The sequence below is a fragment of the Lolium rigidum genome, chromosome 4 (genome assembly GCF_022539505.1).
Source record: "Lolium rigidum isolate FL_2022 chromosome 4, APGP_CSIRO_Lrig_0.1, whole genome shotgun sequence".
NCBI classification, from domain to species: Eukaryota; Viridiplantae; Streptophyta; class Magnoliopsida; order Poales; family Poaceae; genus Lolium; species Lolium rigidum.
The window spans coordinates 272,151,431-272,174,966 of record NC_061511.1 but is presented as its reverse complement, the minus strand read 5'-3'; the positions used below and the strand labels follow the sequence as shown (position 1 = coordinate 272,174,966).

General features: G+C 43.2%; 1 protein-coding gene across 3 annotated transcripts; it reads right to left on the bottom strand.

The window, feature by feature from the left end:
• Positions 1–9,054: 9,054 nt before the first annotated feature.
• LOC124707765 lies at positions 9,055–19,711 on the bottom strand. 3 transcript variants are annotated; one of them, XM_047239455.1, is made up of 12 exons: positions 18,562–19,711; positions 17,616–18,441; positions 17,245–17,484; positions 16,310–16,439; positions 14,691–14,843; positions 14,330–14,568; positions 14,176–14,245; positions 12,286–12,492; positions 11,906–12,129; positions 11,106–11,184; positions 10,895–11,032; positions 9,055–9,987 (listed from the first exon to the last, which is right to left on the bottom strand). In XM_047239455.1, the coding sequence occupies exons 1-12, from the start codon at positions 19,613–19,615 to the stop codon at positions 9,778–9,780; spliced, it is 3,570 nt and encodes a 1,189-aa protein (XP_047095411.1). In that variant the 5' UTR covers positions 19,616–19,711; the 3' UTR covers positions 9,055–9,777. The 3 variants fall into 3 exon arrangements, with proteins under 3 accessions (XP_047095411.1, XP_047095412.1, XP_047095409.1); XM_047239456.1 differs by having other exon boundaries at positions 17,616–19,461; positions 19,585–19,711; XM_047239453.1 differs by having other exon boundaries at positions 17,616–19,711.
• Positions 19,712–23,536: the final 3,825 nt, after the last annotated feature.

The following is a 23,536-nucleotide window of genomic DNA, read 5'->3' as shown; positions in this document are numbered from 1 at the left end:
AGAGATAAATTCTAAAATTCAGTAGATTTTTTGAGTGAGATATTTAGTAGTATGAAATATCTAGAGCATGTAGAATATATATATTCTATAATTATGGTGCAGGATTCGGACATGGCAAAACAATCTAAGAGAATGAAGGTGTCACCCTCCCATAAAGCAAGACGAGTTACCATGAGTATTGAGTGTGAGACGATGAGGATGGCTATGAGCAAGCCATAGTACATTAACGTAGCCATTAAAGGATTGTACCAAGTTTATAAATGTGAAAAAAGGGTTGAATTATCCCCATCCTCAAAGTGTGATGTCCCAAGAAAGTGGACGTCCTCAGGTAGCGTGTGGGTGGTAGAGCCACACCACGTAACAAGTTCCCTATAGTTGGTTTTATATTAAAGGAAAGGAGATCTCTGAGATTTCTACAACAATCAACTTATAATAAACGTTTCTAGAAAATTTTGATAAAGAATGCTACTCACCATTTGACTAGCGTTGAGAAAAAATGGAATAGACTAAAGTGACATGCATTCAAACATGATTTCAATTTTGGCCAAGGCACGATAGGCATGTAAAAAACTAGGCGTACTCTAAATGTCAACTGCGAATAGAAGCCATACCCAAGCGACTCACCTTTCGCCATTTCAGCGTTTTACAACATTCCAAATGCAATAAGTGTATGCTTGGATATTCGGGAGAGTCAACCCTGAGCAGTCATCATTTCAGTAACCATACAAGCCGACTAACAGCTCATGAAGACGCCAGAAATTGGTGGTTGAGCCCTTGCATGGAGTGAAGAGAGGACATTGCAACATGTCACCTACAAAAATGAGTAAATGGAACTGACTAGGCAATTGTCGAACCCATCTTGGAAATATAGTCATATGCAGAACTTAACTATGTTATACCCATATGATCTTGCCTAATTACTTAAAAGTGAGTTACATTTTTTGTTGTTTCGAGCATACACGCATAAATAGAAAAACATGAGTTGATCCCGTACTTCGATCCAAAAATAAGAACATCTGGTCACAGCTTGGACACATGCATTAATTGGTCCACGTGAGGAAAAGTAGAGTCGTACTCCACGAGAGTGGCATGTGCATGTATGTGAAATTTCACCTCATTTTAGCAATTAATACAGTTACATTTTTTAAAGATAGAACTTTCAAACAATATATCTGAATTGTTATATGTTGTGGAGCTCTCGTGTTAAGCTCTCTGGAATCACGTCATATTCTTACATGTTTCAGTGATATCTTTTGAACAATTTTGTGTTGAGACAAGCAAGTTCAATTAATAGTTGCATACGGTACTTTAAACATTGTAGGGAACTTCATTTTTGAGATAAACAACTTAGTAACAATGCTCCGAAACTCATATAGCGTATTGTTACCCGAGCATCAACAGTAGGCAACTTAAGATCAATGGTAGGCAAACTACGAGTAAATAATGTTGTTGGCAAACAAAGTCCTAGTACGCATAATACATACTGACTTTGAGGGAAACTCACACATAACGGTAGTGAACTTCGCTACAATGGTAAACTTCACAACAATTTTAGACAAGTTAGCACTAGTGATACCAACTTAGCAACATTACTAAGGAAATTAACATTTAGTGGTGGAAACTTAGAAGTATATGTAGGAGGCAATGTTCTAAATAGAGGGCTACAACAAATAGTGGCAGCCCTCTGAAATTGCTATGGCGGCGCTAAGGTGAGGCCAAATGGGGCTATAGCAGGCAATTGTACATGGGTTCCATTTAGCAGTAACCTGCTCAAACTGCTATATTGGAGCTATAGCAGTGGTACTATAGCGTGCTATTTGAAACATTGGTACGAAACTTCACATTATTGTAGACAACTTGGTAGCATGCTGAGAAGTTTAGCATTAGCGGTAGGAAATTTTAAAATGTAATAATAACCAGCTAGTGCCATGAAGATTCTCGTCTCAATGCTTAAGTTGCTTTTAAAAAATGTTCGTAAAAATCAAATTGTATGGGATGTAGTTTTGAATAGCTCGCCATGAGATAGAACTCGTTGTTTGAGGGTTATAGCTTCTTTTAAAGATCACAATGAAGTTAATGCACGTGATGTGACTTTTCCGTGATGTGACTTTTCCCTATGTACTATCAAAGTAGGAATCTAGTCTTGTGAGACCATGTGGAGGGACTAGGTAGTGGTCTTGATCAAGTTTCATTTTCTATCGATGTGGGATAGATTACTATCGTACTTCAGGTGTCTGCTCACCAACGCCAATGGGCAAAGCATCACTCGATGTCCCAATCTATGATCTTGACTTCTCAACATCTTTTGGGGAGCATAGGAATGACATGGTGTTGAACGGAGCAGTAGCCCAAGTCCAAACTGTGTTTGAGAAGATCCTCAAGAGTAGAATCTATGGTGGGTGGTTGGCCTTACCCATGCAAGACGTTTATGGTCTCATCCAGCGGCCAGCATCAGAGTGGTAGAGTGATGGATACGGAGAGGGTAAATAGTCAGTGTGGGCCAAGGCTCTATCATTTAACTATCATATGATGTTAAACTACAGTTTGGTATCTCTTCTATGATATGTGTTGCCTTTTTCATGGTGTATCTAAGTAGATTGTACCATATGGCTTCAAATTATTTCTAGGGGTCTCACTTAGGTCATGAGTTGTAAGAATCACCATATATGTCCTTGATGTAACTCGTGCTAGGGTGGGTCCTCAAGTTATTGTTCGCTTCATGAGCAAACGTTTTACGGGCATATATGAAATTTCCAAGACTTACCTAAGACCCTGAAAATAGTTTGAAGACATATAATGAGTTTAATGTTTTCTAGCACAAGTAGCAAGATTGGGCGTGCTACTTGCTAGGGTGGCAGAAATGTTTTGGTGCGAGTGTCAATGGTCCACCGCCAAACGAGAATGCCGTGTTGATATCCATAGCTGATGTAAGTTACCAGGTAAGTTGCATCACTGTTAACTTGTACGACTTATTGCTTGCATTAGTAGAAAAGTGCAAATTAGATATGGTCTTCTCTTTGTATTTGCTACTCCCAAAAGTGTGCATAGATAAGCCGAATATGTGACAACTAATATAAAACGAAGGGATTACCTTAGGTATGCTTGATCACTAACATAGCAATAGTGTCACAAATGACTTACCACAATTATTTTATTATAAATTAACGTTGGTTGATACTCCCTCGGTTCCAAAAATAGCTTCATAAATTTTTTAGATACGGATGAATCTATAGCTAAAACATGTCTATAAACCTTCATATCTATATCTATATCTATATCTATATACCTAATAATAAAGGAAGTACCCCTAAAATTTCGTCCGTTTTTATTTAGCCTTTGTTTTGCTTGAAAATTACAGCAACTGCCACCGGGTACGAGATAAACCGTTCGGAATCGAACGTCAACGCGTGGCCTGGCTTGCGGCTCTCTCCGCCCGACGACGAACCAGGGACCACCGCCGCCCTCACGCCTTCCTCCAGCGAGGCAGGGACCTGCCGTCCTCCCCAATCCCCTGTCTTGCAGGCTGCAGCACCTCTGTCGTTCCCTTTCCCAATCCTCTATCTCGATTGTGTCTGGATCGAAATTTTCCTCTCTTGGTGGCGGCGCCCAGTGGGAATCGGTGCTTCGATCTATGACAACGAGGGATCTTGCGCAGCCTCGAAAGAGGATGGCGTGGCTGACGGTGCTTCCTAAAGTGTTGTCGACCATTGAGAAGGTTAGAGGAAGATCGAGCATGGGGGAGAGCAGCCAACCAGGGGGGGAAGAGAAGTTGAGGAGGGCATCTCTCTATTCACCGAGTCGGCAGCGGCTTTAGCTGCCGGAGCCGGCGGTCATGGAGGAAGGGGAGAGGCGGCTTGAGAGTAGGAAACTCTCCCTAACAACCGCCTCTACCCCCTGGCCTGGCGTGCTCCGCTTCATCAAAGCCATCTCCTCGAGAACTGCTGCTGGAGTTCTTCCGAGGAGGCTGCGCTGCGTACGAGTGGACTCGTGCCGATTGAGACATGGTCCCAGCCCTTGCACTTCTCAGCAGCGGCGCAGAGGGGGTGCCATCGCAGGTGGATGCCAAAGCACCCCGGCCCTGGGGCAGGGCTGGAGGGGCGGCCGCCCCGGGCCCAGGAAAATCAGGAGGCCCATGTACATGTGTTATGTTATAGCTGGCCTGGCCCAATTTCACAACATGCACAACAGAAAACGATACAGGGCCCAGCGCACCATGGTTTCATTCATATGAGGCTGGCGATTGATCTCCGCTAGAGGTCTGCGGCTCTCCCGTTCGTTCTCGTCCCGATCTACGATTTCTTCAGTCAATCCCAAACACCAGCCGTCGGAGCTCGAGTTACCTAGGTGGCTATGTCGCTACACGTATAGCGTTGCGATCTGAGTGAAGATCAACCAGGCGGCCACCGAGACGGCGTGATTCCAGGGACTGTAAGGCATCTTTCTAATTCTCTAGCCTATGCCGTAATCTTGGAATCATGATTGAGTAATAGTCGATCAAATTATATAGGGGTCTGACGATTAAAATTTGAAGTTCTATGGTTAAATTGGTGTTGTTGTCGCATGATTTCTTCTGTTGAGACGATGGAGTAGGTTAGTAATTTTGGACCTTTGCACTAATTTTCGATTTTACTAGTCTATAATATATGAAGAAATTGAGATTTAGTAAGCTAGTAGCTTTGTACCTTTTGAGCTCATTTTTTATTACTAGTCTGTAAAAAGTTATAGGGTGAAATTGAGATCTTGTTGGCTAGAAGTTTTGTACCTTTGTGCCCGTTTTGAATTACTGGTCGACAAGAAATTATAGGATGAAATTCGTATTGACACCGTCGTCACCAAAATTTTCTAGGAATGTAAAAGAATTTTGGGGGCCTTGAAATTTAGTTTCGCCCCGGGCCTTTGAAACCTCAGGACCGGGCCTGGGGGAAGGTCACGCCGGCCTTCGCCGGGAAGAGGTGGATCAGCGGCGGGCGGTCGAATTGGGTAGGAGGCCATCGCTTCGAGGGGCTCACGCCGGTACTAGCAAGGTGCGACTGGGGAACTGCGCAGGAGGGGAGGGAGCGGCGGAACAGGAGGAGGGGAGCTGAGCGGCAAGAGGGGCGGCAGGGAGGCGTCGTGCAGGTGCGCGAGGAGCCAGAGGCGCAAGCAAGCAAGGCTGAGTGAGAGGGAAACAGAGTGATGGCTTCTCGTGGCTCCCAAGGCCGGCAGCATCGCAGCTGCCTCTCTTTTCTGCTATTTTTCGGTCAATGCATGGCTAGGACCAAATCAGCCAAAATTCTGATGAGACATGTCTGCATTTTACCAGTGTTCTTATATGTGTTTATAACTTTACATGAACAGCACGACGACGAGTGCACTGAGGAACACAGCAACGCGAAAGGAAATTTCTTCTGTGATTGGTTCTCTTGTGAGATTAAGGGCATCTCCATCGGCGCGACGCAAATGGCCGTTGAACGACCGTTTTCGTCCGTCGTGACCGGAAATGCGTCTGGCATCACCTCCAACGGGGCGACGCAAAGTGATCGGGCCGTCCGTGAAGACGCAAACCTGACTCAAATATGCGCCTCGGATGCGTCTCTGCGGACGCTCGGCGGACGCGGAAAGTGTTCGCTCGCGTCTGGCGGACGTTTCGTCGGGCCCGCCTGGCAGCGACCCTGCGTCGATGCGTCTTCTCAAACGCGCCAGCGACTGGCGCTGCTGCGTCGCTTCGGCAGTCTGCGCCACGTTAATGGTGATGCCTCGGCTGCCGAGCGGCCGCAGCCCACCTCCACCAACCACGTTAATGGCGACGGCACGCGTCTCGCGGCCACCGCATGCCTCCGGCCTGTATAAAGGGGGCGTGCGTTCTTCTTCCTCATCCACTCCTCCAAAGAAATCCTAGCCGCCACAAAGCTCGACCGTAGCGCCGCCTAGGTGTTCCTGCGACGCAGCCAGGCCCGCGAGGAAGTCCATGGCCGGTCCTGGTGGCCGGCGAGGCGGTCGAGGCCGCGGCCCTGAGCGCCCCCGTGGCCGGGGCAGGGGCCGCCATGGTGGAGCAGCTAAGGACCCACGCTCGCCGTCTCCTGCGCCCTCCTCGTCCTCGCAGGAGGAGCGCTGCTTCGAGTTCCTCCTCCGTATCGACGACGACCCACTCAGCATCAAGCGGCTCCCGGACAAGTTCGCCGAGTTTGTCGATGGCGTCGAGCCGGCGCATTTGCAGCTACGGGAGGCCAACTGCAACTTCTGCCGCTGGACCGTGGAGGTCTTGTTCGACGGGCAGGGCAAGATGTACCTGCACACGGGGTGGGACAAGTTCGCCCGTGACCTCGCGCTCGAGCCCGGCTGCCAGCTGACCTTCCTCTACGAGGGGGACGGCGAGGTGATCGTCAAGGTGTTCGACGACACAGCCTGCCGCAGGCACTACCACACCGGCGAATCCGGTTCGGACACCGATAGGCGATAGTTAGAACTTCGAGTGTTCTTTCTTTGCAGCGAATCTGGCTATGGGCCAGATGAAGCCAGTAGTGGAGGTCTCTGTCTGTTCTTCCTCGGTAGAATCAACAAGGGCACCGTCTCCTCCCGCTGGATTTTCCAGTTTGGGTGATTGGGTGTGCCCTCGAATGTTCTTTCTTGGCAGCGAACATACGGAAATCAACACAACTGGTTTTTTTAAAATGTTATATTTGTGTCAACCATGGTTCAAACTATGTGTTAGTTTGTGTAAACCATGTTCTAAACTATGTGTTAGTTTGTGTAAAATCTTATTTCAATATGTAATATTTGGAATTATGTTTAAATGGAGAAGAGGGAAAAAACAAGAAAAAAAAATGCGTCGCCCAGCTGGAGCCACCCCCAGACGTAAACGGACGCGCGGATAAAAACGGATATTTTACCGTCCGCGGCGCGACGCAAACGGACGCGCGCGGACAATAAAATGCATCGCGCCTCTGGAGATGCCCTAACAGATGAGCACATTCAGAGAACGTTCTGCAATCCTCTTGTGAGATGAACGGCACTCGACCATGGTTTAGAAAATGGAAAAATAGAATGCACCGAGTAAATGATATACTAGAATGCATGCTATCTATCAGATTGTTTCTGCTTTAGCAAGGTGCGCATCAATGCATTGCAATGGCGTTAACTATGCATACAGGTCCTGATAATAATTCATAGCCAAAGAAATGTGTGTTTCCTGCAATAATACCAGCAGGCCAGAAAATACCGTTATATCAAGTGGTGTGTTTCACGAGAGAAGCACCTTAGCTAATCTAGGTAAGACTGAACTAATGACAAGGACTCTGACTATGTTGCTTCAGAAAGCATCTCTGAAAGGTTTTGACTCCTCACTAGCATTCGCATGCTTATATTAATTCTTAGCTGAACCTCATGATTATTTTCTGCTCTCTTTCAGATAATTTCTAGAATATCCAGGTCTCACAGGTCAGTGCATATTCTCGAGAGGTTGACGCTTTTTTCCTTGTGTATGATACAGTATTCAACAAGGATTAATCCAACCATTGTAAGGTAGCTGTGCATTGCCACTGAATAAAATCCAATCTATACAAGTATAAAATCCAATTCAAATGGAGGAGTCCGACATTTTTGTGAATAAATCCAATTTATACAAATATACAATCCAATTCGTGTTTTTATAGTAATGATTAGAACTAATTGTCATTATCATCATCCACTTTTTGAATAATCGGGCAAGCCGGCAAGGTGTCGATGAGTTCACTACGGTGAAACTACGATAGCTGTCTCATAGGGTTTGTTTGTGCAACTTTAAGAGACCAGATTATTATCGACATATATATGTTTACATTTGTTAGACCGTAGCAACGCACGGGTATTTGTGCTAGTCTAGATAAAGTTGAGAAATTTTTTTAGAAACAGAGGGAGTACTTACTCGTAAAAAGTAGCACTTATACACTAATTCATGACATCAATTATCTCCTTGGCTAGCTTAGACGGCATGTTCACAAGAACCATGCACAAGGACAAGAACATATCCAAGTGCTACAACGCATATACTCTAGGCCACCGGATAGAAAAGCTATACTACCTCCATCCCAAGGTTTAAGACCTATATTTTTTTCAAAAAATCAAACTATGTTAAATTTAACTAAGTTTTTATCAAAATCATTAACATGAAAAATACAAAATAAATATCATTAGATTGATATTGAAATATATTTTCTTATGGTACCTACAAAATATCATATTTGTTCATAATTTTTTCTAAAAATTTGGTCAAACTTTACTTCGTTTGACTTTCAGAAGAAAAAATATAGGACTTAAGCCTTGGGATAGAGGTAATAGATATGATCTATTGGTCGCCTGACATTTGCATATAGAACCTTGTGTTTTACCAATCAACCCACTCCACTTCGAAATTCAACACGTATGCAAAAAAAAATTTATCAAAGTCAACCTAAAGCCCACCTTCATGACATAGTTTTAAACACCAAAATGTTTCATAGTACTGTATTATGTTTCCTTTCTATGAACATTTGCAAAAGAAAACTATGTGAATCCTCAGCGGAACATGAGAACATGTTGTGAATTCTTCTTGAAACTTGAATAAACATTCTACCACTAATCATGTATGAAATCTTGGTGGAACCTTGATGAAACATCGCTAAGGTTGAGGGCATATTGATTTTGGTAAAACAAGTATTCCCTCCAGTTCATATTAGTTGACTCTACTTTGTCTAATACGGATGTATCTAGTCAACAATTACATCATCCATATCTAGATAAAGTGGAGTCAATTAATTCGAATCGAAGCCAGTAGGTTCTTTCTGCAAATGGGACAGGCAAACAATTGATCTGTCTATGCCTTCTCTATACAATGGCTAAAATTGTTGGGGTGTAATTTAAGCTGCTACCGCGCCTTCAACTTATGATAGTATTAGAAGTTGAATCTTAAAAAAAATGAATCGACACTTTGACTGTGAACGTCAATCAAGTACAAATAAATTAGCAAATTCTCAAGAAAAGACTGTACATAACCTACTTAGAAACCATAATGACCGTAGGTTGTACTTAACTGAACACCACAGGACCAAAACAAGTAACTAGGTCAAACATGTTTCAGTGATAGTGGATGCATTTTACTCATTCTAAAATGTACAGCCAAACATTGTTGGCCCGCATACACTGTCAAATTTTCACTCTGCACTTGTATCTTTGCAGAAAATTGGCTACATGTCATTTAAAGAAATACCAGCGAAGGCAAATTTGGTTCCTTCAGCAAATGTCTTCGTAATTCCACCTAACTAGGAATTACAGACATGAACAATACCATACTTCTACAGAACAACATTGTTTCTCCTTCAGGTAGGCACAATATCTGAAGCATTCATAAATAGAACAAAACTCTTGATATCTGCCCACCAAAAATAATTTGTGTATCCCTATGTGCATGAACAAGCAATGTGTTTGCCTATGGGGCAAGCCAAAACTCTCCCTCTGATGTTAATCTTTCATGGTGGTGCAGACTGACAATGTCAACCAAGTATTCCATGCTGTTCAAGAATTCAACCACCAAACCATCACGCCGACCATCCAAACCACAATTTTCCATCCTCTTCCAAAGAACGGAATTTAGCAGACAGGCAGCGAAGCTGCAATGCATCCTCTAGCTGCCAAGGAGGGAGGATGGCAGGTTAGCAGTGGCATCTAACAACTCCAGGAGGACAAAGGCCACACACCTTGGTGCAAGGAGGTCCGCCTTGCTCATTGCAGCCGATGCTGCAGATTCCACGCTAAGATCAAACCACAAGCATCTACCGAAAATTTTTACCAGTAGTCATCAGTGTATTCGTATCCAGACCAACGTGACCGGGTTGCACCATTGTTTGACTGCCCCGCAGATTGCCACTGACGAGGGCTAAAACCCCTGTCATATTGTTTCCTATAGTGCTGTTCAGGTGACCTTGGTGTATTCCTCCCCTTAAAAGCTCTCCTGGCAGCATTTCTTAGATTCTCTTCAATATCATACTCTTCACGCTGCAAAATTCAAGCAAAAAAGAGAGGTTTCACTCAAGGGAAAAGAAGTTGGCTATAATAACTGATAAACTGAATGCAGTGCATAGGTCTCATTTTATATTTGCAAAATTCACTCTAAAAGGCATTAAAAGAAGTGGCAATTAACGTGCAACATCAGAATCAAACTTATAAGTCATGGGCCTTTAGTTGATAATGTGCACCAGCAATGTTCAGAAAATTGGCTATTCCCTATACTCCTTGGATTTGGGTATTGAAACAAGAATTCAATTTTGGAAAATAAAAGCTCGCAGGTTTCTTTTTTTTAGAGGGGAACGATAGGGGATGCCCTTATGTTATATTTTCTATTTATTTAACAACAGAAAAACCATGTCCAAGTACGAAAATATTTACATGGGTGGAGCTACATAATTACGAAGTGAAGTGGAAGAGGATTCTACAACACACATACTAATGAAGCCTTGAAGCGATGCTAGCCAATCAACTAATAGAGCTTTCTTCTGAACTTTTACACAACCTTGCAGGTTTTGTCCAGTTTTCATCTTCAACTTCACTTTTTGAATTCACAGGAACACTCTGAACAGTTACTTCCTCTAAGTGAGGAGAAACCAAAACAGGTCATGGAGTGGTAGTTCAGTCCCACCGCTCAGATCCACTTAACTACCAACATTGTCCATTCAGAGTTAAGACCACTTCGCATTGTTCCCCAGTAGAATGTTTAAATTACAGTTGGCACTTTAATACACACAAGGTAATCAATTCTGATACTTCTACTATGCATGTAACTGGTTGGGTGTGCTTTCCCTAATAATATATTAACTACAGTAAAGTGAGGAGGCCAATTATATTTCATGCAAACATTAGTCAATTTACATTTTCTGGAATCACAGTTGATGCAAATGTGTTTTACCTTGCCGGGATCTGAAAGAATATTATATGCCTCTCCAATTGTTTTGAACAGATGATCAGCATCCGAATAAACCTCCTTGGCGATATCCCTCCAAAACCCATCATCAGTATTCTCATTTCTGACTAGCAGTTGAGTGGCCTGCAGGTCAAAGTTGTAAGCAAACTTTGCCTATATGAAAAAACAATGATAAATTTTCTGAAACAATGGGAACCTTGTCCGGGTGATGTCTCAATGCAGCTTTTCGGTATGCCTTCTTAATATCCGGTGGAGAGCAGGATGGTTCAACCCCCCTGGAAATAATAGATAACACCTGTCAGAATTTTCTTTATTGCATGAAAAGTGGATAGTTCACCAAAAGTTATGAGATAATAGTATCCAACATAATACTAACTCAGTAGCTAAAATACTGGTAAAAATAAAGCTAAATTTTGTCCTTAGAAACTTTCGATGAGATGCATGAAGTTCCCATGCAACATCGTGCTATAACATAAGTTTCTAGCCAAAATGTCATCTCAATGTGAAGTCAATGCTCTTACAAACAATTTCAGAAACATCAAAAGGCACAGAGAGCATATATCCATTAAAGGCCGTCAGTTTTCTTGTAGGCATAATCATTGTATTACTTGCTTCTCAATGATTATACTCCATCTGTCCCAAAATAACTTGTTCAACTTTTTCTAGATACGGATGTATCTATGACAAAAATGCGTCTATATACTTCTGTATCTAGACAAAGTTGAGCAAATTATTTTGGGACAGAGGGAGTATAAGGTGTAAAAAGAATCTACAATCCATGCATTGGTTTCACAATGCAACTCAGGAACTGAACTTGTGGAAAAGAAAACACTACTAGACAAACAGATATTTCAATTACTCCCTTCATCCGGAATTAACTGACTCACATTTGTCTAGATTCGCATGTATCTAGACGCGTTTTATTGTGTAGATATACAAGTGAATCTAGACAAATGCGAGTCAGTTAATTACGGACGGAGGGAATAGAAAACTTACAGGATCAAATAAAAATTCAAGGGAGTATCTTTTCTTGCTTCATCCTCCACAGACAGAAGTCGGGCTCGCGCCTGCTTCAGGTCACTATGCTTGTTCACAACTTTTGGTGATGCTCCAGGCTTATTGGCTTGCTTTTGAAGAAGTGAGATTAGCTTCCTTAAATCATTAGCAGATTGCCCATAATCCCTTATCATCTCGTATAATGTGGCTCGCCTAGAAATTGCCTGGAATTAAGAAGCTATTAGAGAAAATCCTTAAATAGCAATGTAGAGTCAAGACAGTCTATACTTAATCTTTCAGCCGGTATTCTATACAATCAGATATGAGCAAAAAAAAAATAACAAGCTCATAAGATAGAACAAAAGATACTAAAACTATACCTTAGGATAATTTGCATCAAGAACCATGGCTAGTGAACAATCTGCGATTGCATCAGTAAGTTGACCAAGTGCTTGATATGCAGCTGCACGGTTGCAAAAACAGACAGCTGAAAAGGGCCGTGATTCACTATTGCATGCCAGAGCCGATGAATACTGTTCCACAGCTTCCGAATATCGGCGAGCTTGAAATGATTCATTCCCCGCAGCCTAATAAGGATCACAGGTGGAGAAAGGACAATATCAACTTTAAGTTACTATCAACAAAATGTAAGGGCTAACTAATATATGTCCTAGTCTGTGTTGTTGCACCAAACGTAAGGATCACAGGTGGAGAAAGGACAATATCAACTTTAAGTTACTATCAACAAAATGTAAGGGCTAACTAATATATGTCTTAGTCTGTGTTGTTGCACCAAACGTATGAAATAAAGAGACATGTAGTTTTTGATTCCCAGTCTGCAAGGACCTGTTTTGTTGCCTGAATATCCCTTCACCTATCACCCACTCTACAAGCAATACCTCGTTTGGTTCCCCATATTCTTCCTTGGGTGATGATCCGGCATATGCAAAATAGGAAATAAACGCAAATGTGGAGCACACAATGCTGCATCCATGCATTCACAGGTGCACTCTGCCCCTCCTTGTCAAGTCACACACACACAACCTCCCCCTCCTTCCCTCCCTCGCACCACCCAATGACAGTGGAGTGTTAATTTTGCTATGGGGGCACCCAGCTATTGCGGCCACTGATAATGCCAGAAGATAGCTGAGAATGTCTGCACCACCCAATAACTGTGAAAAGTTAATTCTGCTGCAGGGGTACCCTGCTGTTGTGGCCAGTGGTAATATCCAATGGTAAACTGAGAATATAAGCTGCACATCTTCTGTTGGGTTTGCTGGGTACTGATGGTTTAGTGGTGCTACAGCTGCACATGGACATATGCTGATGCACCTTCAACTATTTTAAGCTGCTTGTAAGAATAGATTTATCTATGGCACTGCCTATAATTGCTTGCTTTGACTGAAACGTGATATTGTCCTATGCTGACCAGTGATGATATTTTTTCGAACTTCCATGGAACAAAGGAACTGATGCACCAGCATGAACTTCTGTTAACTAATCATGTTCGTTTCTTTGTACCGTGGTTTCTGTTCTGTCAATTAGCGCAGATGATGTGAAAAACTAACCAAGCCCAAGTTTATCTTGCCTATTATATTTATGGTGTGACTGATATCTAAAATCGACACGAGGCTGCTTTCATATTGCATTTCATGTTTGCTGCAAGTAACGTGAAGACTTAACATGAAGTTTTCTTATGTTAGTCTAAGGCCAAGTTCCAAACTATGTTTACCTAGGAAGATGGCTTTAATTTGAGGCCAGGCCTCTTTTTTCATGTTTCCTTTTTTGTTTTATTTCTGCTCTTTGTCTTTGGTCCATGAAATCATGATCACAGTCTGATGCTAACTTGCTAAGTACAACCAAAGGGCAGCTATAGGGAGAACAGCGGCTCATGTTAATATGACTCAGCAATGAGATGGCAATAAGATGCAAATACTTTAGCAACCACTGTCTATGGACTTCACTGAAATTAGAGAACTTGATTGTTTATCTTTCCTACTTCCATTGCATACTTAGCATAAATTTATGCATGGATAATGTTCAAACAATTTATAGCATTCAAAGCAATAGGTGCCAATGGGAAGGAGACAAGTCATGCTTGACAAAATCAAACACAATTGTTCAACAAAACATAAATAATAAGACATGGTTCACAAAATATAAGCAACATACGCATACCATGGGTATATATGACAGAAAATATATCAGCAGTTTTCATATTTACTAGTGTGCTAGAGGATGAAAAGAAATCATTAGAAAAGGAGATATACCTTGAAGGAAAGAAGTTGCCTTATACTTGTAGACAATGATGAGAAACATTTCCGAGATGCGCTCCCATCACTGCATGTCATCATTCAGAAATTAAATATCAAAGACAAAAGGTGAAAGAAAAAAGAACAGAAGTCACAGGACCTGGCAATTTACCTCTCTTCAGGTGTCACTAGCTCATGCTTCTTTAGCAAGTCAAGAGCCTCATCAAGCTTGCCTAGAAGGAAGTAAGACTTGCAAATGAGGTATGGCCGCCAAAGTGTTACAGAGCATTCTGCCTTTCCAGATACATTTGAACTATTTGGTTCTCCATTGGAATTAATTAAAACAGCATTTCTTTCAGCCAAATCTGCAGTTTCCTGACATAGCTCGATTACTTCTTCATATCTTCGTAGCTGTTCAGGGCAGCAACCATATTAGTAAAGCTGTGATAAAAGCAAGAAATCACTTGAACACATGACTGCATAATTATTCTTCAACAATTCATCGGTGTAAAATGTTCTTTAGAAATACAGACCGTCAGCAGTGCCTCTGCTTTCATCTCCATTAGGGTATCTGAATGTGAACTTATTTCCAATGCACTGGAGATAAATTCAAAAGCTGTTTTTGCTTCAGGCAATGTTCCTTTCTTGAGAAGTTCCCTGGACTGGGATACCCAATCTGTCACCCTCTGCAGTATTGGTAAAAGGATGCCAATGAGATATAATGCTAGAACAAGCAGCTAACTTAAATGTTATTTCTACTGAGAAGTTCAAGAGATAAACTGTGGGTACTCAAGGAAATGATCATTCAACAACTAGTACATCCAAAACAAACCAATAAGCAAAATGTATGAAACGCATATCAATAGCTAGGTGCAAATATGCAAGTCAAAAACCACAAAGGTTTGGGCAGCAAGCCAACACTAAAAAAAATCAAGTATTTGATTCTGCATATACTGGCCAGATAGTATAACCTATGGGGCTTGTACAATCATCTAGGTCTTCCAGTTCAAAGTTCAAACACAAGGAAACGCTGAAATTATTTTAGAACGTGATCTTCAAATTTTAAATGAAGGTAAGCTATGTAGATTAGCTTATATCGTTGACCTTTAGTGCGCATAAGATAATCCCGGAAGGCCCAAACAAAGGAAGGTGTATCAAGTCCACGCACACAATTCCTCTAAAATAGACAAACAGTAAGTCTTGTACATGATAATTTCGCAAGCTGCTTAGCACAAAAATGAGCATTTTGATGACCTCGTGGTGGTTGAGGATAACAAACAAAATTCATTTTGAAAAAATGCATTGAGAAATATTATGGTGATGCGGTGAGGGTGTTGAACAAGTATGCATTTTCAGATTCAATGCCAAGCATAATAGAAGAACCAGGTACACACACATAACTCGAGGAATATGCTTAAAATTGTACATCATGGTTATCAACAATGCTATAGCCTAGCCGTCTATTATTATCTATTAGAAGCTTTGGTATAACCATATCATCACCAGCAACTTAAGTTGCAAATAAATAAATGAAAGGCAGAAGCTGGTTATTCAGTAACTGGAACTACAGAAAATCAACATCTACCTACGTGTTATTATGTGCAGTAGTATGTTATATTTGCGAACGAGGGTAGTGCTTAAAATTGTATCGCAAAACATCCAATGCAGGCACTAAAGCAGTTATATCATTGTTCATACACAGCTGCTATGTTGTTGGAAAACCTTGTTCTAGTTCTAGCCACGACAACTGTTTGCCCATACTGGGTAATGGCCAACATTCCTGGTGTGCCAGCACCAAGGCAATGACTAGGAATGGGCAGATTTTTCAGTAAAATAGCTACAACTACCTGATTAGAACACCAGTAGAGTACCCACCTCATTCCTAGGTTAAGGTAACCATATACCCTCTTTGGGTGTAATGGCATTTGGGGATCTGACTAAGGCTGCCATGCAAAAGATGTATAAACAAGAGAATGAAACATAGGACCTATAAGATTACAAGTGTTCACCAAGATGTTAAGGGCTAGTCGATTGAACCCTTACATGTAGCGAGAAGGACACAGTTGTAGGTTTTAGAGATGAAAAGATCAACAGTGTAAACATACTGATATAATAAAAACTTAAGGTAATCTTTTGAGAAGAAAAAGCATGCCTTGACTCTTTCCAGACCATTAGAAGCCTCAGCGGACATTTTGATGTCAAAATCAGCAGTGTTACTAGATTTCAAACAGGCTGTGTAATTGCTTGATGCGCCTTCAAGATCTCCAAGTGCTAGCTGGCAACTGCATTTGTAGATAGTGAGAAGTTAAACCTAGCAATCACACGCAGGTAGTAAGAACTTAAGGCTACAACCACTTAAGAAGGTAGGCGATAAGAAAGTATCAACAGATAAAGTTACTCCCTCCGATTCATATTACTTGACTCTAATATGGATGTATCTAGAACTAAAATGTGTCTAGATCCATTCATATTAGAGTCAATTAATATGAATCGGAGGAAGTACCAAGTTAATGATCCCTCCAATGTACAAATCAAGCCAACCAAACAGAAATGTTCTCCTGTGGACTCCAGATTTTGTTGTAAACAATGTACCGTGGTTATATAGAGTATATCTGAATTATCTCAGCATGGTAGTGCTAATACATCCAGAAAACCCATTTCTGATGTTCCAGATGCATATACATTTCAAAAATTTAATGAAATCTAACATAATCTTCCATGATAGAAACAGAAAATACCACTATTGGGAACCTAACGGATGCAGTCACGTTCATTACTGAAGTAGACATATTGGTGCAATGAGAAGAAATATATCAATGCAAAACTTATATGCCTCTAGGAAGACCCCAACAACAATGCCTCTCCTCCCCTCATCTACCGACCCAAAATCTAGAAATTTGAATCTTTCCAAGGAAGTGGTCCCCCGCAAACAACGCTCTGCCAAAGACTCAGACGCCGAGGGTGTAAGGAGCAGAAAAACAATGGTTGGACATGCTGAGGCAATCTAATTTGTTGATCTGTAGCAACGCACAGGTATTTAGCTGGTATACGGAAGAATTACTTGAGTTGAGGATAGCAAGTACTTACTTTGCAGCACGAACTTTAGCCTTAAGAAAGGTGGGATCAATTGATGTCGCAATCGAGCAATCTTGAAGAGCTTCTCCCATTCTCCCCAGAGACATTCTAGTGGCTGCACGGTTGCTATAGCACATCGCCAATGCACGGGAACAGCGTCCAGAAGTTCCATACTGGGAAATAGAATTTATTCCACGGGTATAACAGCCCTCTGCAGTGGCAAAGTGACCATTTGCATAGGCTTGATTCCCACTGTTCCCAAATGAAACAAACAAAACAATGATATATCAAAAAATAGAGTAGTCACACAAGTTTCTGCAATAAGATATTTCTAAATGATAATGTGAGATATAAAGACAAAATAAAACCATGTCCAGACAAACCTTGTACGCCAGGTCTCACAAGTCTCCAAACCTGCCAAAATTGATGCATCTCTGTTGAACTGCTCTTTAACTGAATTTTTTGCCTCACTTGTTTCTGGGGAAAACTGCATCTTTGTGTCTTGTGAGCTTTTTGGCTGTACATAAGCTTGGGTGGATGAAGACTTAAGCACCTGACTACCCTTAGTCCTTAACTTTCTTTTTGAAGTACGTTTTTGCGCCGAAGAAGAACTTCCGGGATACACTGATGCACCAAAGGTGAAGTTGAGCCCACTCAAATCTGCTGAGCTTGATTGAGTATTAACAGGTTCACAAGACTCATGTGGTGTTCTGGAGCTGTTCTCTTCGCAAGTTTGCCCACTTATATTACTCTCAGATGCATCCACGGTGGGATCTCTGCCTTCATCTTGACATGTTGGAAGCTCTGCCTCGATAACAAGGTGCTCAGTAGCAGATACTAGATCATCTTCAGCACAACTGGTCTGCTGATTTGAGACGCTACTATCAAGTATGTGAATGGACGGATCACAACCCACAGATGCCTCTCTTGACACTTGTTCAACTGCTTCCTGATAAGGAGAACAATCCATTGGTGAATAGTCACCTGTTAAATCTGAGGTTTGTCTGTCGGTGCATGTTTCTTGCGGAACTTGATGGAGTTGAGCATGTTGTTTTAGCCTACTTGGTCTTTTCTTCCTTGAGCTCTTATGAGCTTCCTTTTTGTCTCTATAAGCTGATTTTATATAGTCAATACCAAATAAGCTCTCTCTGGTGCAACTAGCCGGATCATGTTTGACTGCATTAGATTCACCAGTAGCAGTTCTTGTTCCTGCATTCATAAGGTTGGAACTGAAAGATGGCATCTCACTTGCAGATGTAGAGAAACTAGATGAATGATTCAAAGGAGTAAACAGGCATGACTCATGAAATTTAGGCTGAGGAACGGTACCATGTCCTGGAGTAGCTTCTGCTTTGCTCTCAAATGAAAATTCAAAAGTGGAAGCATCATTTACTTCAACACGTCCAACTGATGGTCCTTCCCTGTTGATGTTCAATTTCTTGATTCCATCTTGCAGTGCATGTTTTCCTGCAGCCCCTTCAGATCGAGCAGGTGCACTGCTGCCACTTCCGATATCAAAGTTATTTGTCACATAGCCTTCATCTTTCATGCTCTGAGGTGGGATTCTATGTTGTATATTTAAACTTGTCATCTTATCTGCAAGTTTACCATGAGCTGGATGTTCCGAAGCAGAGTTTGTGCTCCCACTTCTTCCAAATACAAATGCCTCTGGAGGGCAATTTGCATTATCACTTCTCATGCTCCGCGTAACTCCACCTCCTATATTCAAAGCAGACGCCCACTCCGAAGGCAAATTGGCAGCACCACTAGAACTAGAAGCATTGCTATTTGCAGAAGAGAAATGTGCATTGGCCTTATCGGAACCCTTGCTTGAAACGTTGCCGAAAGGAATGCCTGTAGTTCCGCCACCCCCGAGGCCAAACACTTGGGGAGTTTGATGACTACCCTCTTTCATGTACTGAAACATGCCACCTCCTATATTCAGCTGTGTTATCCTCTCCGGAAGCACGCTTGCATCATCAGTACCACGATTAGCAGAAGATGCACTGATATTAACACCACCAGGGGCAACATCCTTGGTGCCATCTGCACGGCCACTTCCAGGCGCACCATTTGCCTCAGTAACCTGACCTGAACTCGCAGCACGTGAATCTGCATTAGAGGAAGCAGTGCGCATACTGTCAGGAAAATCCCCAGCTCCGCTACTCCCGAACACAAACGTTTTCGGCACACTGCTAGCAGCCTCATCCTGTAATGGCGCCCCGGTACCTAAATTCAGCCGTGTCAGCTTTTCCGGGAGCACATTCGCTTCCCTGTCGGAAGCCAAACTAGGTGGTATAGGGACGCCAAAAACAGAGCTCTTATCTTTACCAGCATCAACGCTGCATTTACCTGGACCCCGCAGGTTCATCTTCCCCATCATATCGTCCAGCTTCGAAGCCGCTGACGGGCCTTCGTCGAACCGGGGCAGGCTGTCCCTCACGCTCCCGAACACGAAGGGGGCTTCATTGGACGGCGGCTGCGGAGGCTGCTGCCTGGCTGTCCGAGCAGGCCCAAACACGAAGCCCTCATTCCGACCATTCCCGAACCCGCCGCCGTCCGCACTCTCTGACCCGGTGGCAGTTCCGTGCTGCCCCGATGCATCCGTACCGCCGCCGCCGCCGCCGAATGGATTCCACGACGTGGCCGAGGTCGAGGGTTGCGCGCGGGAGCGGGAGGTGGCGGTCGCGTGGCGGCGCTTGGCCAGCCGCGGGGCGCGGCGGGGTGGCGGCGCGGCGGAAGGGTCGGCGGATGGCGGCGGCGGCGGCGCGAGACCGAGACCTAGGTGGGGGCTGGTCATGGGGGCGGGGGCGGGGGCGGGGGCGGCTAGGGTTTTGGAGCGGGGGTTTGGGCGCTAGCGCCTGCGGCAGCCCCGGCGGCGCTGGGGCATCGGCCGGCGGCGGCTGATCGGAGGGGGAGGTTGTGGAGGGGCGCGGTTGATTTGGGGAAGAAGGGCGTGGCAGGGGGGAAGGGGGAGAGGAGGTTGCTTACGGAAGGCGGTGAGGGCGATGCGTTGGTTTGGTAATTTCGGAGTTGGGCTTTTTCTTCTCGACTTTCAAATTTGGAAATGGCCTTGCTTGGGTTTCTGCCCAGATGCGACATTTTCTTCATTTTCTTTTGGTTTTTCTTTTTTTGCTTCAGGCATTTCGCTGCATTCTGGAAGTTGCGAAGTTTGTAGGGGCGCCCGTTTGTTTGGCTGGACTGAATCGCGTTGTTGCACGAATCGGTTCTCAAAGTATCTCCGGGCTAGATTCTGAAGAAACGCACAGTTTAATAGTTTGCAGTGGTGCAGGTAAATCTCGAACGCGGCTGATGCAAAAGCGAATCTCGCGCGGAGAAGAGGATGGAGATAGCGGGAGCTGCGGCGCGCATCGGCGAAAAGCGAAAAGGAGGGCGGGATGGATTACGTCACCTCCCGCCGCGGCCCATCGCCTATTTCTACCCCCTCGTCCACTGTCCTCGCAAATTTCGAGCTCCTCCTCCCGTCGGCAAGCAAATAAGAGGCGCACGCATCTCCAGCCGACAACGGTGCCGGCGACGGCGGCGACTGCATCTGAGCGGCTTCATCTTCTTCCTGGTGCAGCACTTTTTCACATCCGGCGATGACTGTAATGATTCTCTTATCCCGGTACCTCGGTTATGTTTAGATCTAGGTTAGGAGTTGTCAGATCTTGGCTAGGATTTGGTCTTGTACCAGGGGTTAGTCTGGATTGTGCTGAGCTATCATAATCTTGCTAGGGTTCCACATTTCCGATTGCTTGTTTGTCCCAAATGTGCTGACCTACCATAATCTTGCTAGGGGTTTGTGTTGTTCGCAGTTGCAATTAATTGCTTGTTGATAAGTTGCAAACGTATCTATAATTTTTGATGATCCATGCTTGTTTTACACCAATTTCTATATGTTTTGTTTACACTTTGTGGCATTTTTATGCATTTTGTGGAACTAACCTATTGACAAGATGTCATAGTGTCAGTTCTTGTTTTCTGTTGTTTTTGTATTTCAGAAAAGTTGTACATGAAATATTCTCGAAATTGAACGAAAAAAAACTCGAATTTCCTATTTTACTGACACGAAGACGGTGTCCAAAGGGGAGACGAAGAAGAGCCAGGAGGTGGCCACACTACCCCTAGGCGCGGCCAGGGGGTGCTGAGCGCTGAGTTGATGAAGGAGAATTTATGCGCAACGTTGAGTGGAATCCCAAGAGGAAGGTATGATGAGCACAGCAGGAAGTTTTTCCTCATTAAGAAACCAAGGTTTATCGATCAATAGGAGAAAAACGTTCTCTCCCGAGGTGTTGCGAACCAACTCGTGGCAGGACGCACTGCCGGCGTCAGCAGCAACGTGGAGACCTGCACACAAACAACCAAGCATTTTGTCTCCAACTTTCAGCGAGGTTGTCAAGCTCACTGGTTTTGCTGAAAGCAAAGGATTAAACGAACCGTGTGGAAGAAGAATTGTTTGCAGAGAACAGAACAAAAAAAATGTTGTAGAAGATTACAATTAAAAGAAGAAGGATCGGGGTCCACGGTTCACTAGAGACGCCTCCCCGATAAAATAAATATGCTGGGTAAACAAATTACAGATGGGCAGTTGACAAACAGAGATTCTACGCTAATGGTTGGTGCAGAATACATGCTATGAAAGTATGCGGGCATTACAACAATATACATAGACCGTAATCCAACTTCATCTATGACTAATAATCCACCTTCAGGATTATCCGCGACACCCTCCAGTATTAAGTTGCAAGCAAGGGACTATCGCTTTAAGCAATGTGTGTAAAGTAAACGATGAAACTACCCTTGAATAGAACACCGATGTTTTCTCCCTAGTAGCAACAACACATCTACAACCGTAGAGAACAAGGTCACTTCACATGGTTAAATAGAGGCATGAACCCACTATCGAGCATAAATACCCCCTCTTGGAGTCCCTAGCATCTACTTGGCCATAACATCTACTAGAAACGGAGAGCATGCAAGATCATAATAACATAATACATAATCTCAACCAAAGCAATCTCTCTATAAATCGGATCCACATCAAACCAACATGTAGCAATTACAAATAGATGATCTTGATCATGATAGGCAGCTCACAAGATCTATACATGAAGCACAACAAGGAGAGGACAGCCATCTAGCTACTGCTATGGACCCATGGTCCCGTGGAGGACTACTCACGCATCAGCTCGGATGAAGACATGGCGATGTAGAGGCCTCCGGCGGTGATTTCCCTCTCCGGTAGGGTACCGGAATGGACTGCAGAACCCTCCCGAACTAGGGTTTCGGTTAACGGTGGTGTCGAAACTTTTCGTGGATGGATGCTCGGGTCTCTGGGGTTTTCCCGATACGAGGAATAAATAGGCGGAAGGGCGGAGCAAACGAGACGACGAGGCGCCAGTACATGGGCCAGGCGCGGCCAAGGGTGGGGCCGCGCCTGCCCTGTGTACTGTCACGTGGCAGCTCTCCTGCGCGTGTCCTTCTGGCTCCGTCTTCGTCCCGGAAAAATAAGACTCTGGGTTTTTGTTTCGTCCGATTCCAAGAAACTTTCATGTACAACTTTTCTAAAACACAAAAACAACAAAAAACAGGAACTGGCACTGCGTTAATAGGTTAGTCCCAGAAAATGCTAAAAAGTGTTAAAAAGTGCACATAAAACATATAAGAATTGTAACAAAACAAGCATGGAGCATCAAAAATTATAGATACGTTTGAGACGTATCAACATCCCCAAGCATAACTCCAGCCCGTCCTCGAGTAGGTAAGTGATAACAAACAAATAATTTTTAAGGTGACATGCTGTCACACTACTTTGATCAATCTAAGTGTAAAAGCAAACATAGCTGGAATCATAGAATCCTAACATAAGCATGATATATATAATCAAACAATGAAACTTAATAACCATGCTAAAACATGAATAGTAATCAAACAAAACAAAATGTATAACGTGCATGGAAAGCAAAGTGATTGTCAAGAGCATAGCATAGATACATAATAAAGTAGTACTCAACTTGTCCCATAAGTGGAAGCAAAACATAAATGCTTGGACACCTTTAAAAGATTATAAGGATGACTAGAAACAAAAAGTTTGAACAAGCAATACCATAATTATGAATCAATCAATAAAATCTTGGGACCATGCACATAAAACTAAGAATGACAACTATACTCTCATAAGTGGGGCATAAACTAGAAGGTGGTGACTCAACATAAAAGTAAAAGAAGGTCTCTCTTTGAGAGGCAAGTAAGATCACTCATGTGATAGAGCTTTTTAGTGAAACAACAAGAGTATAAAATG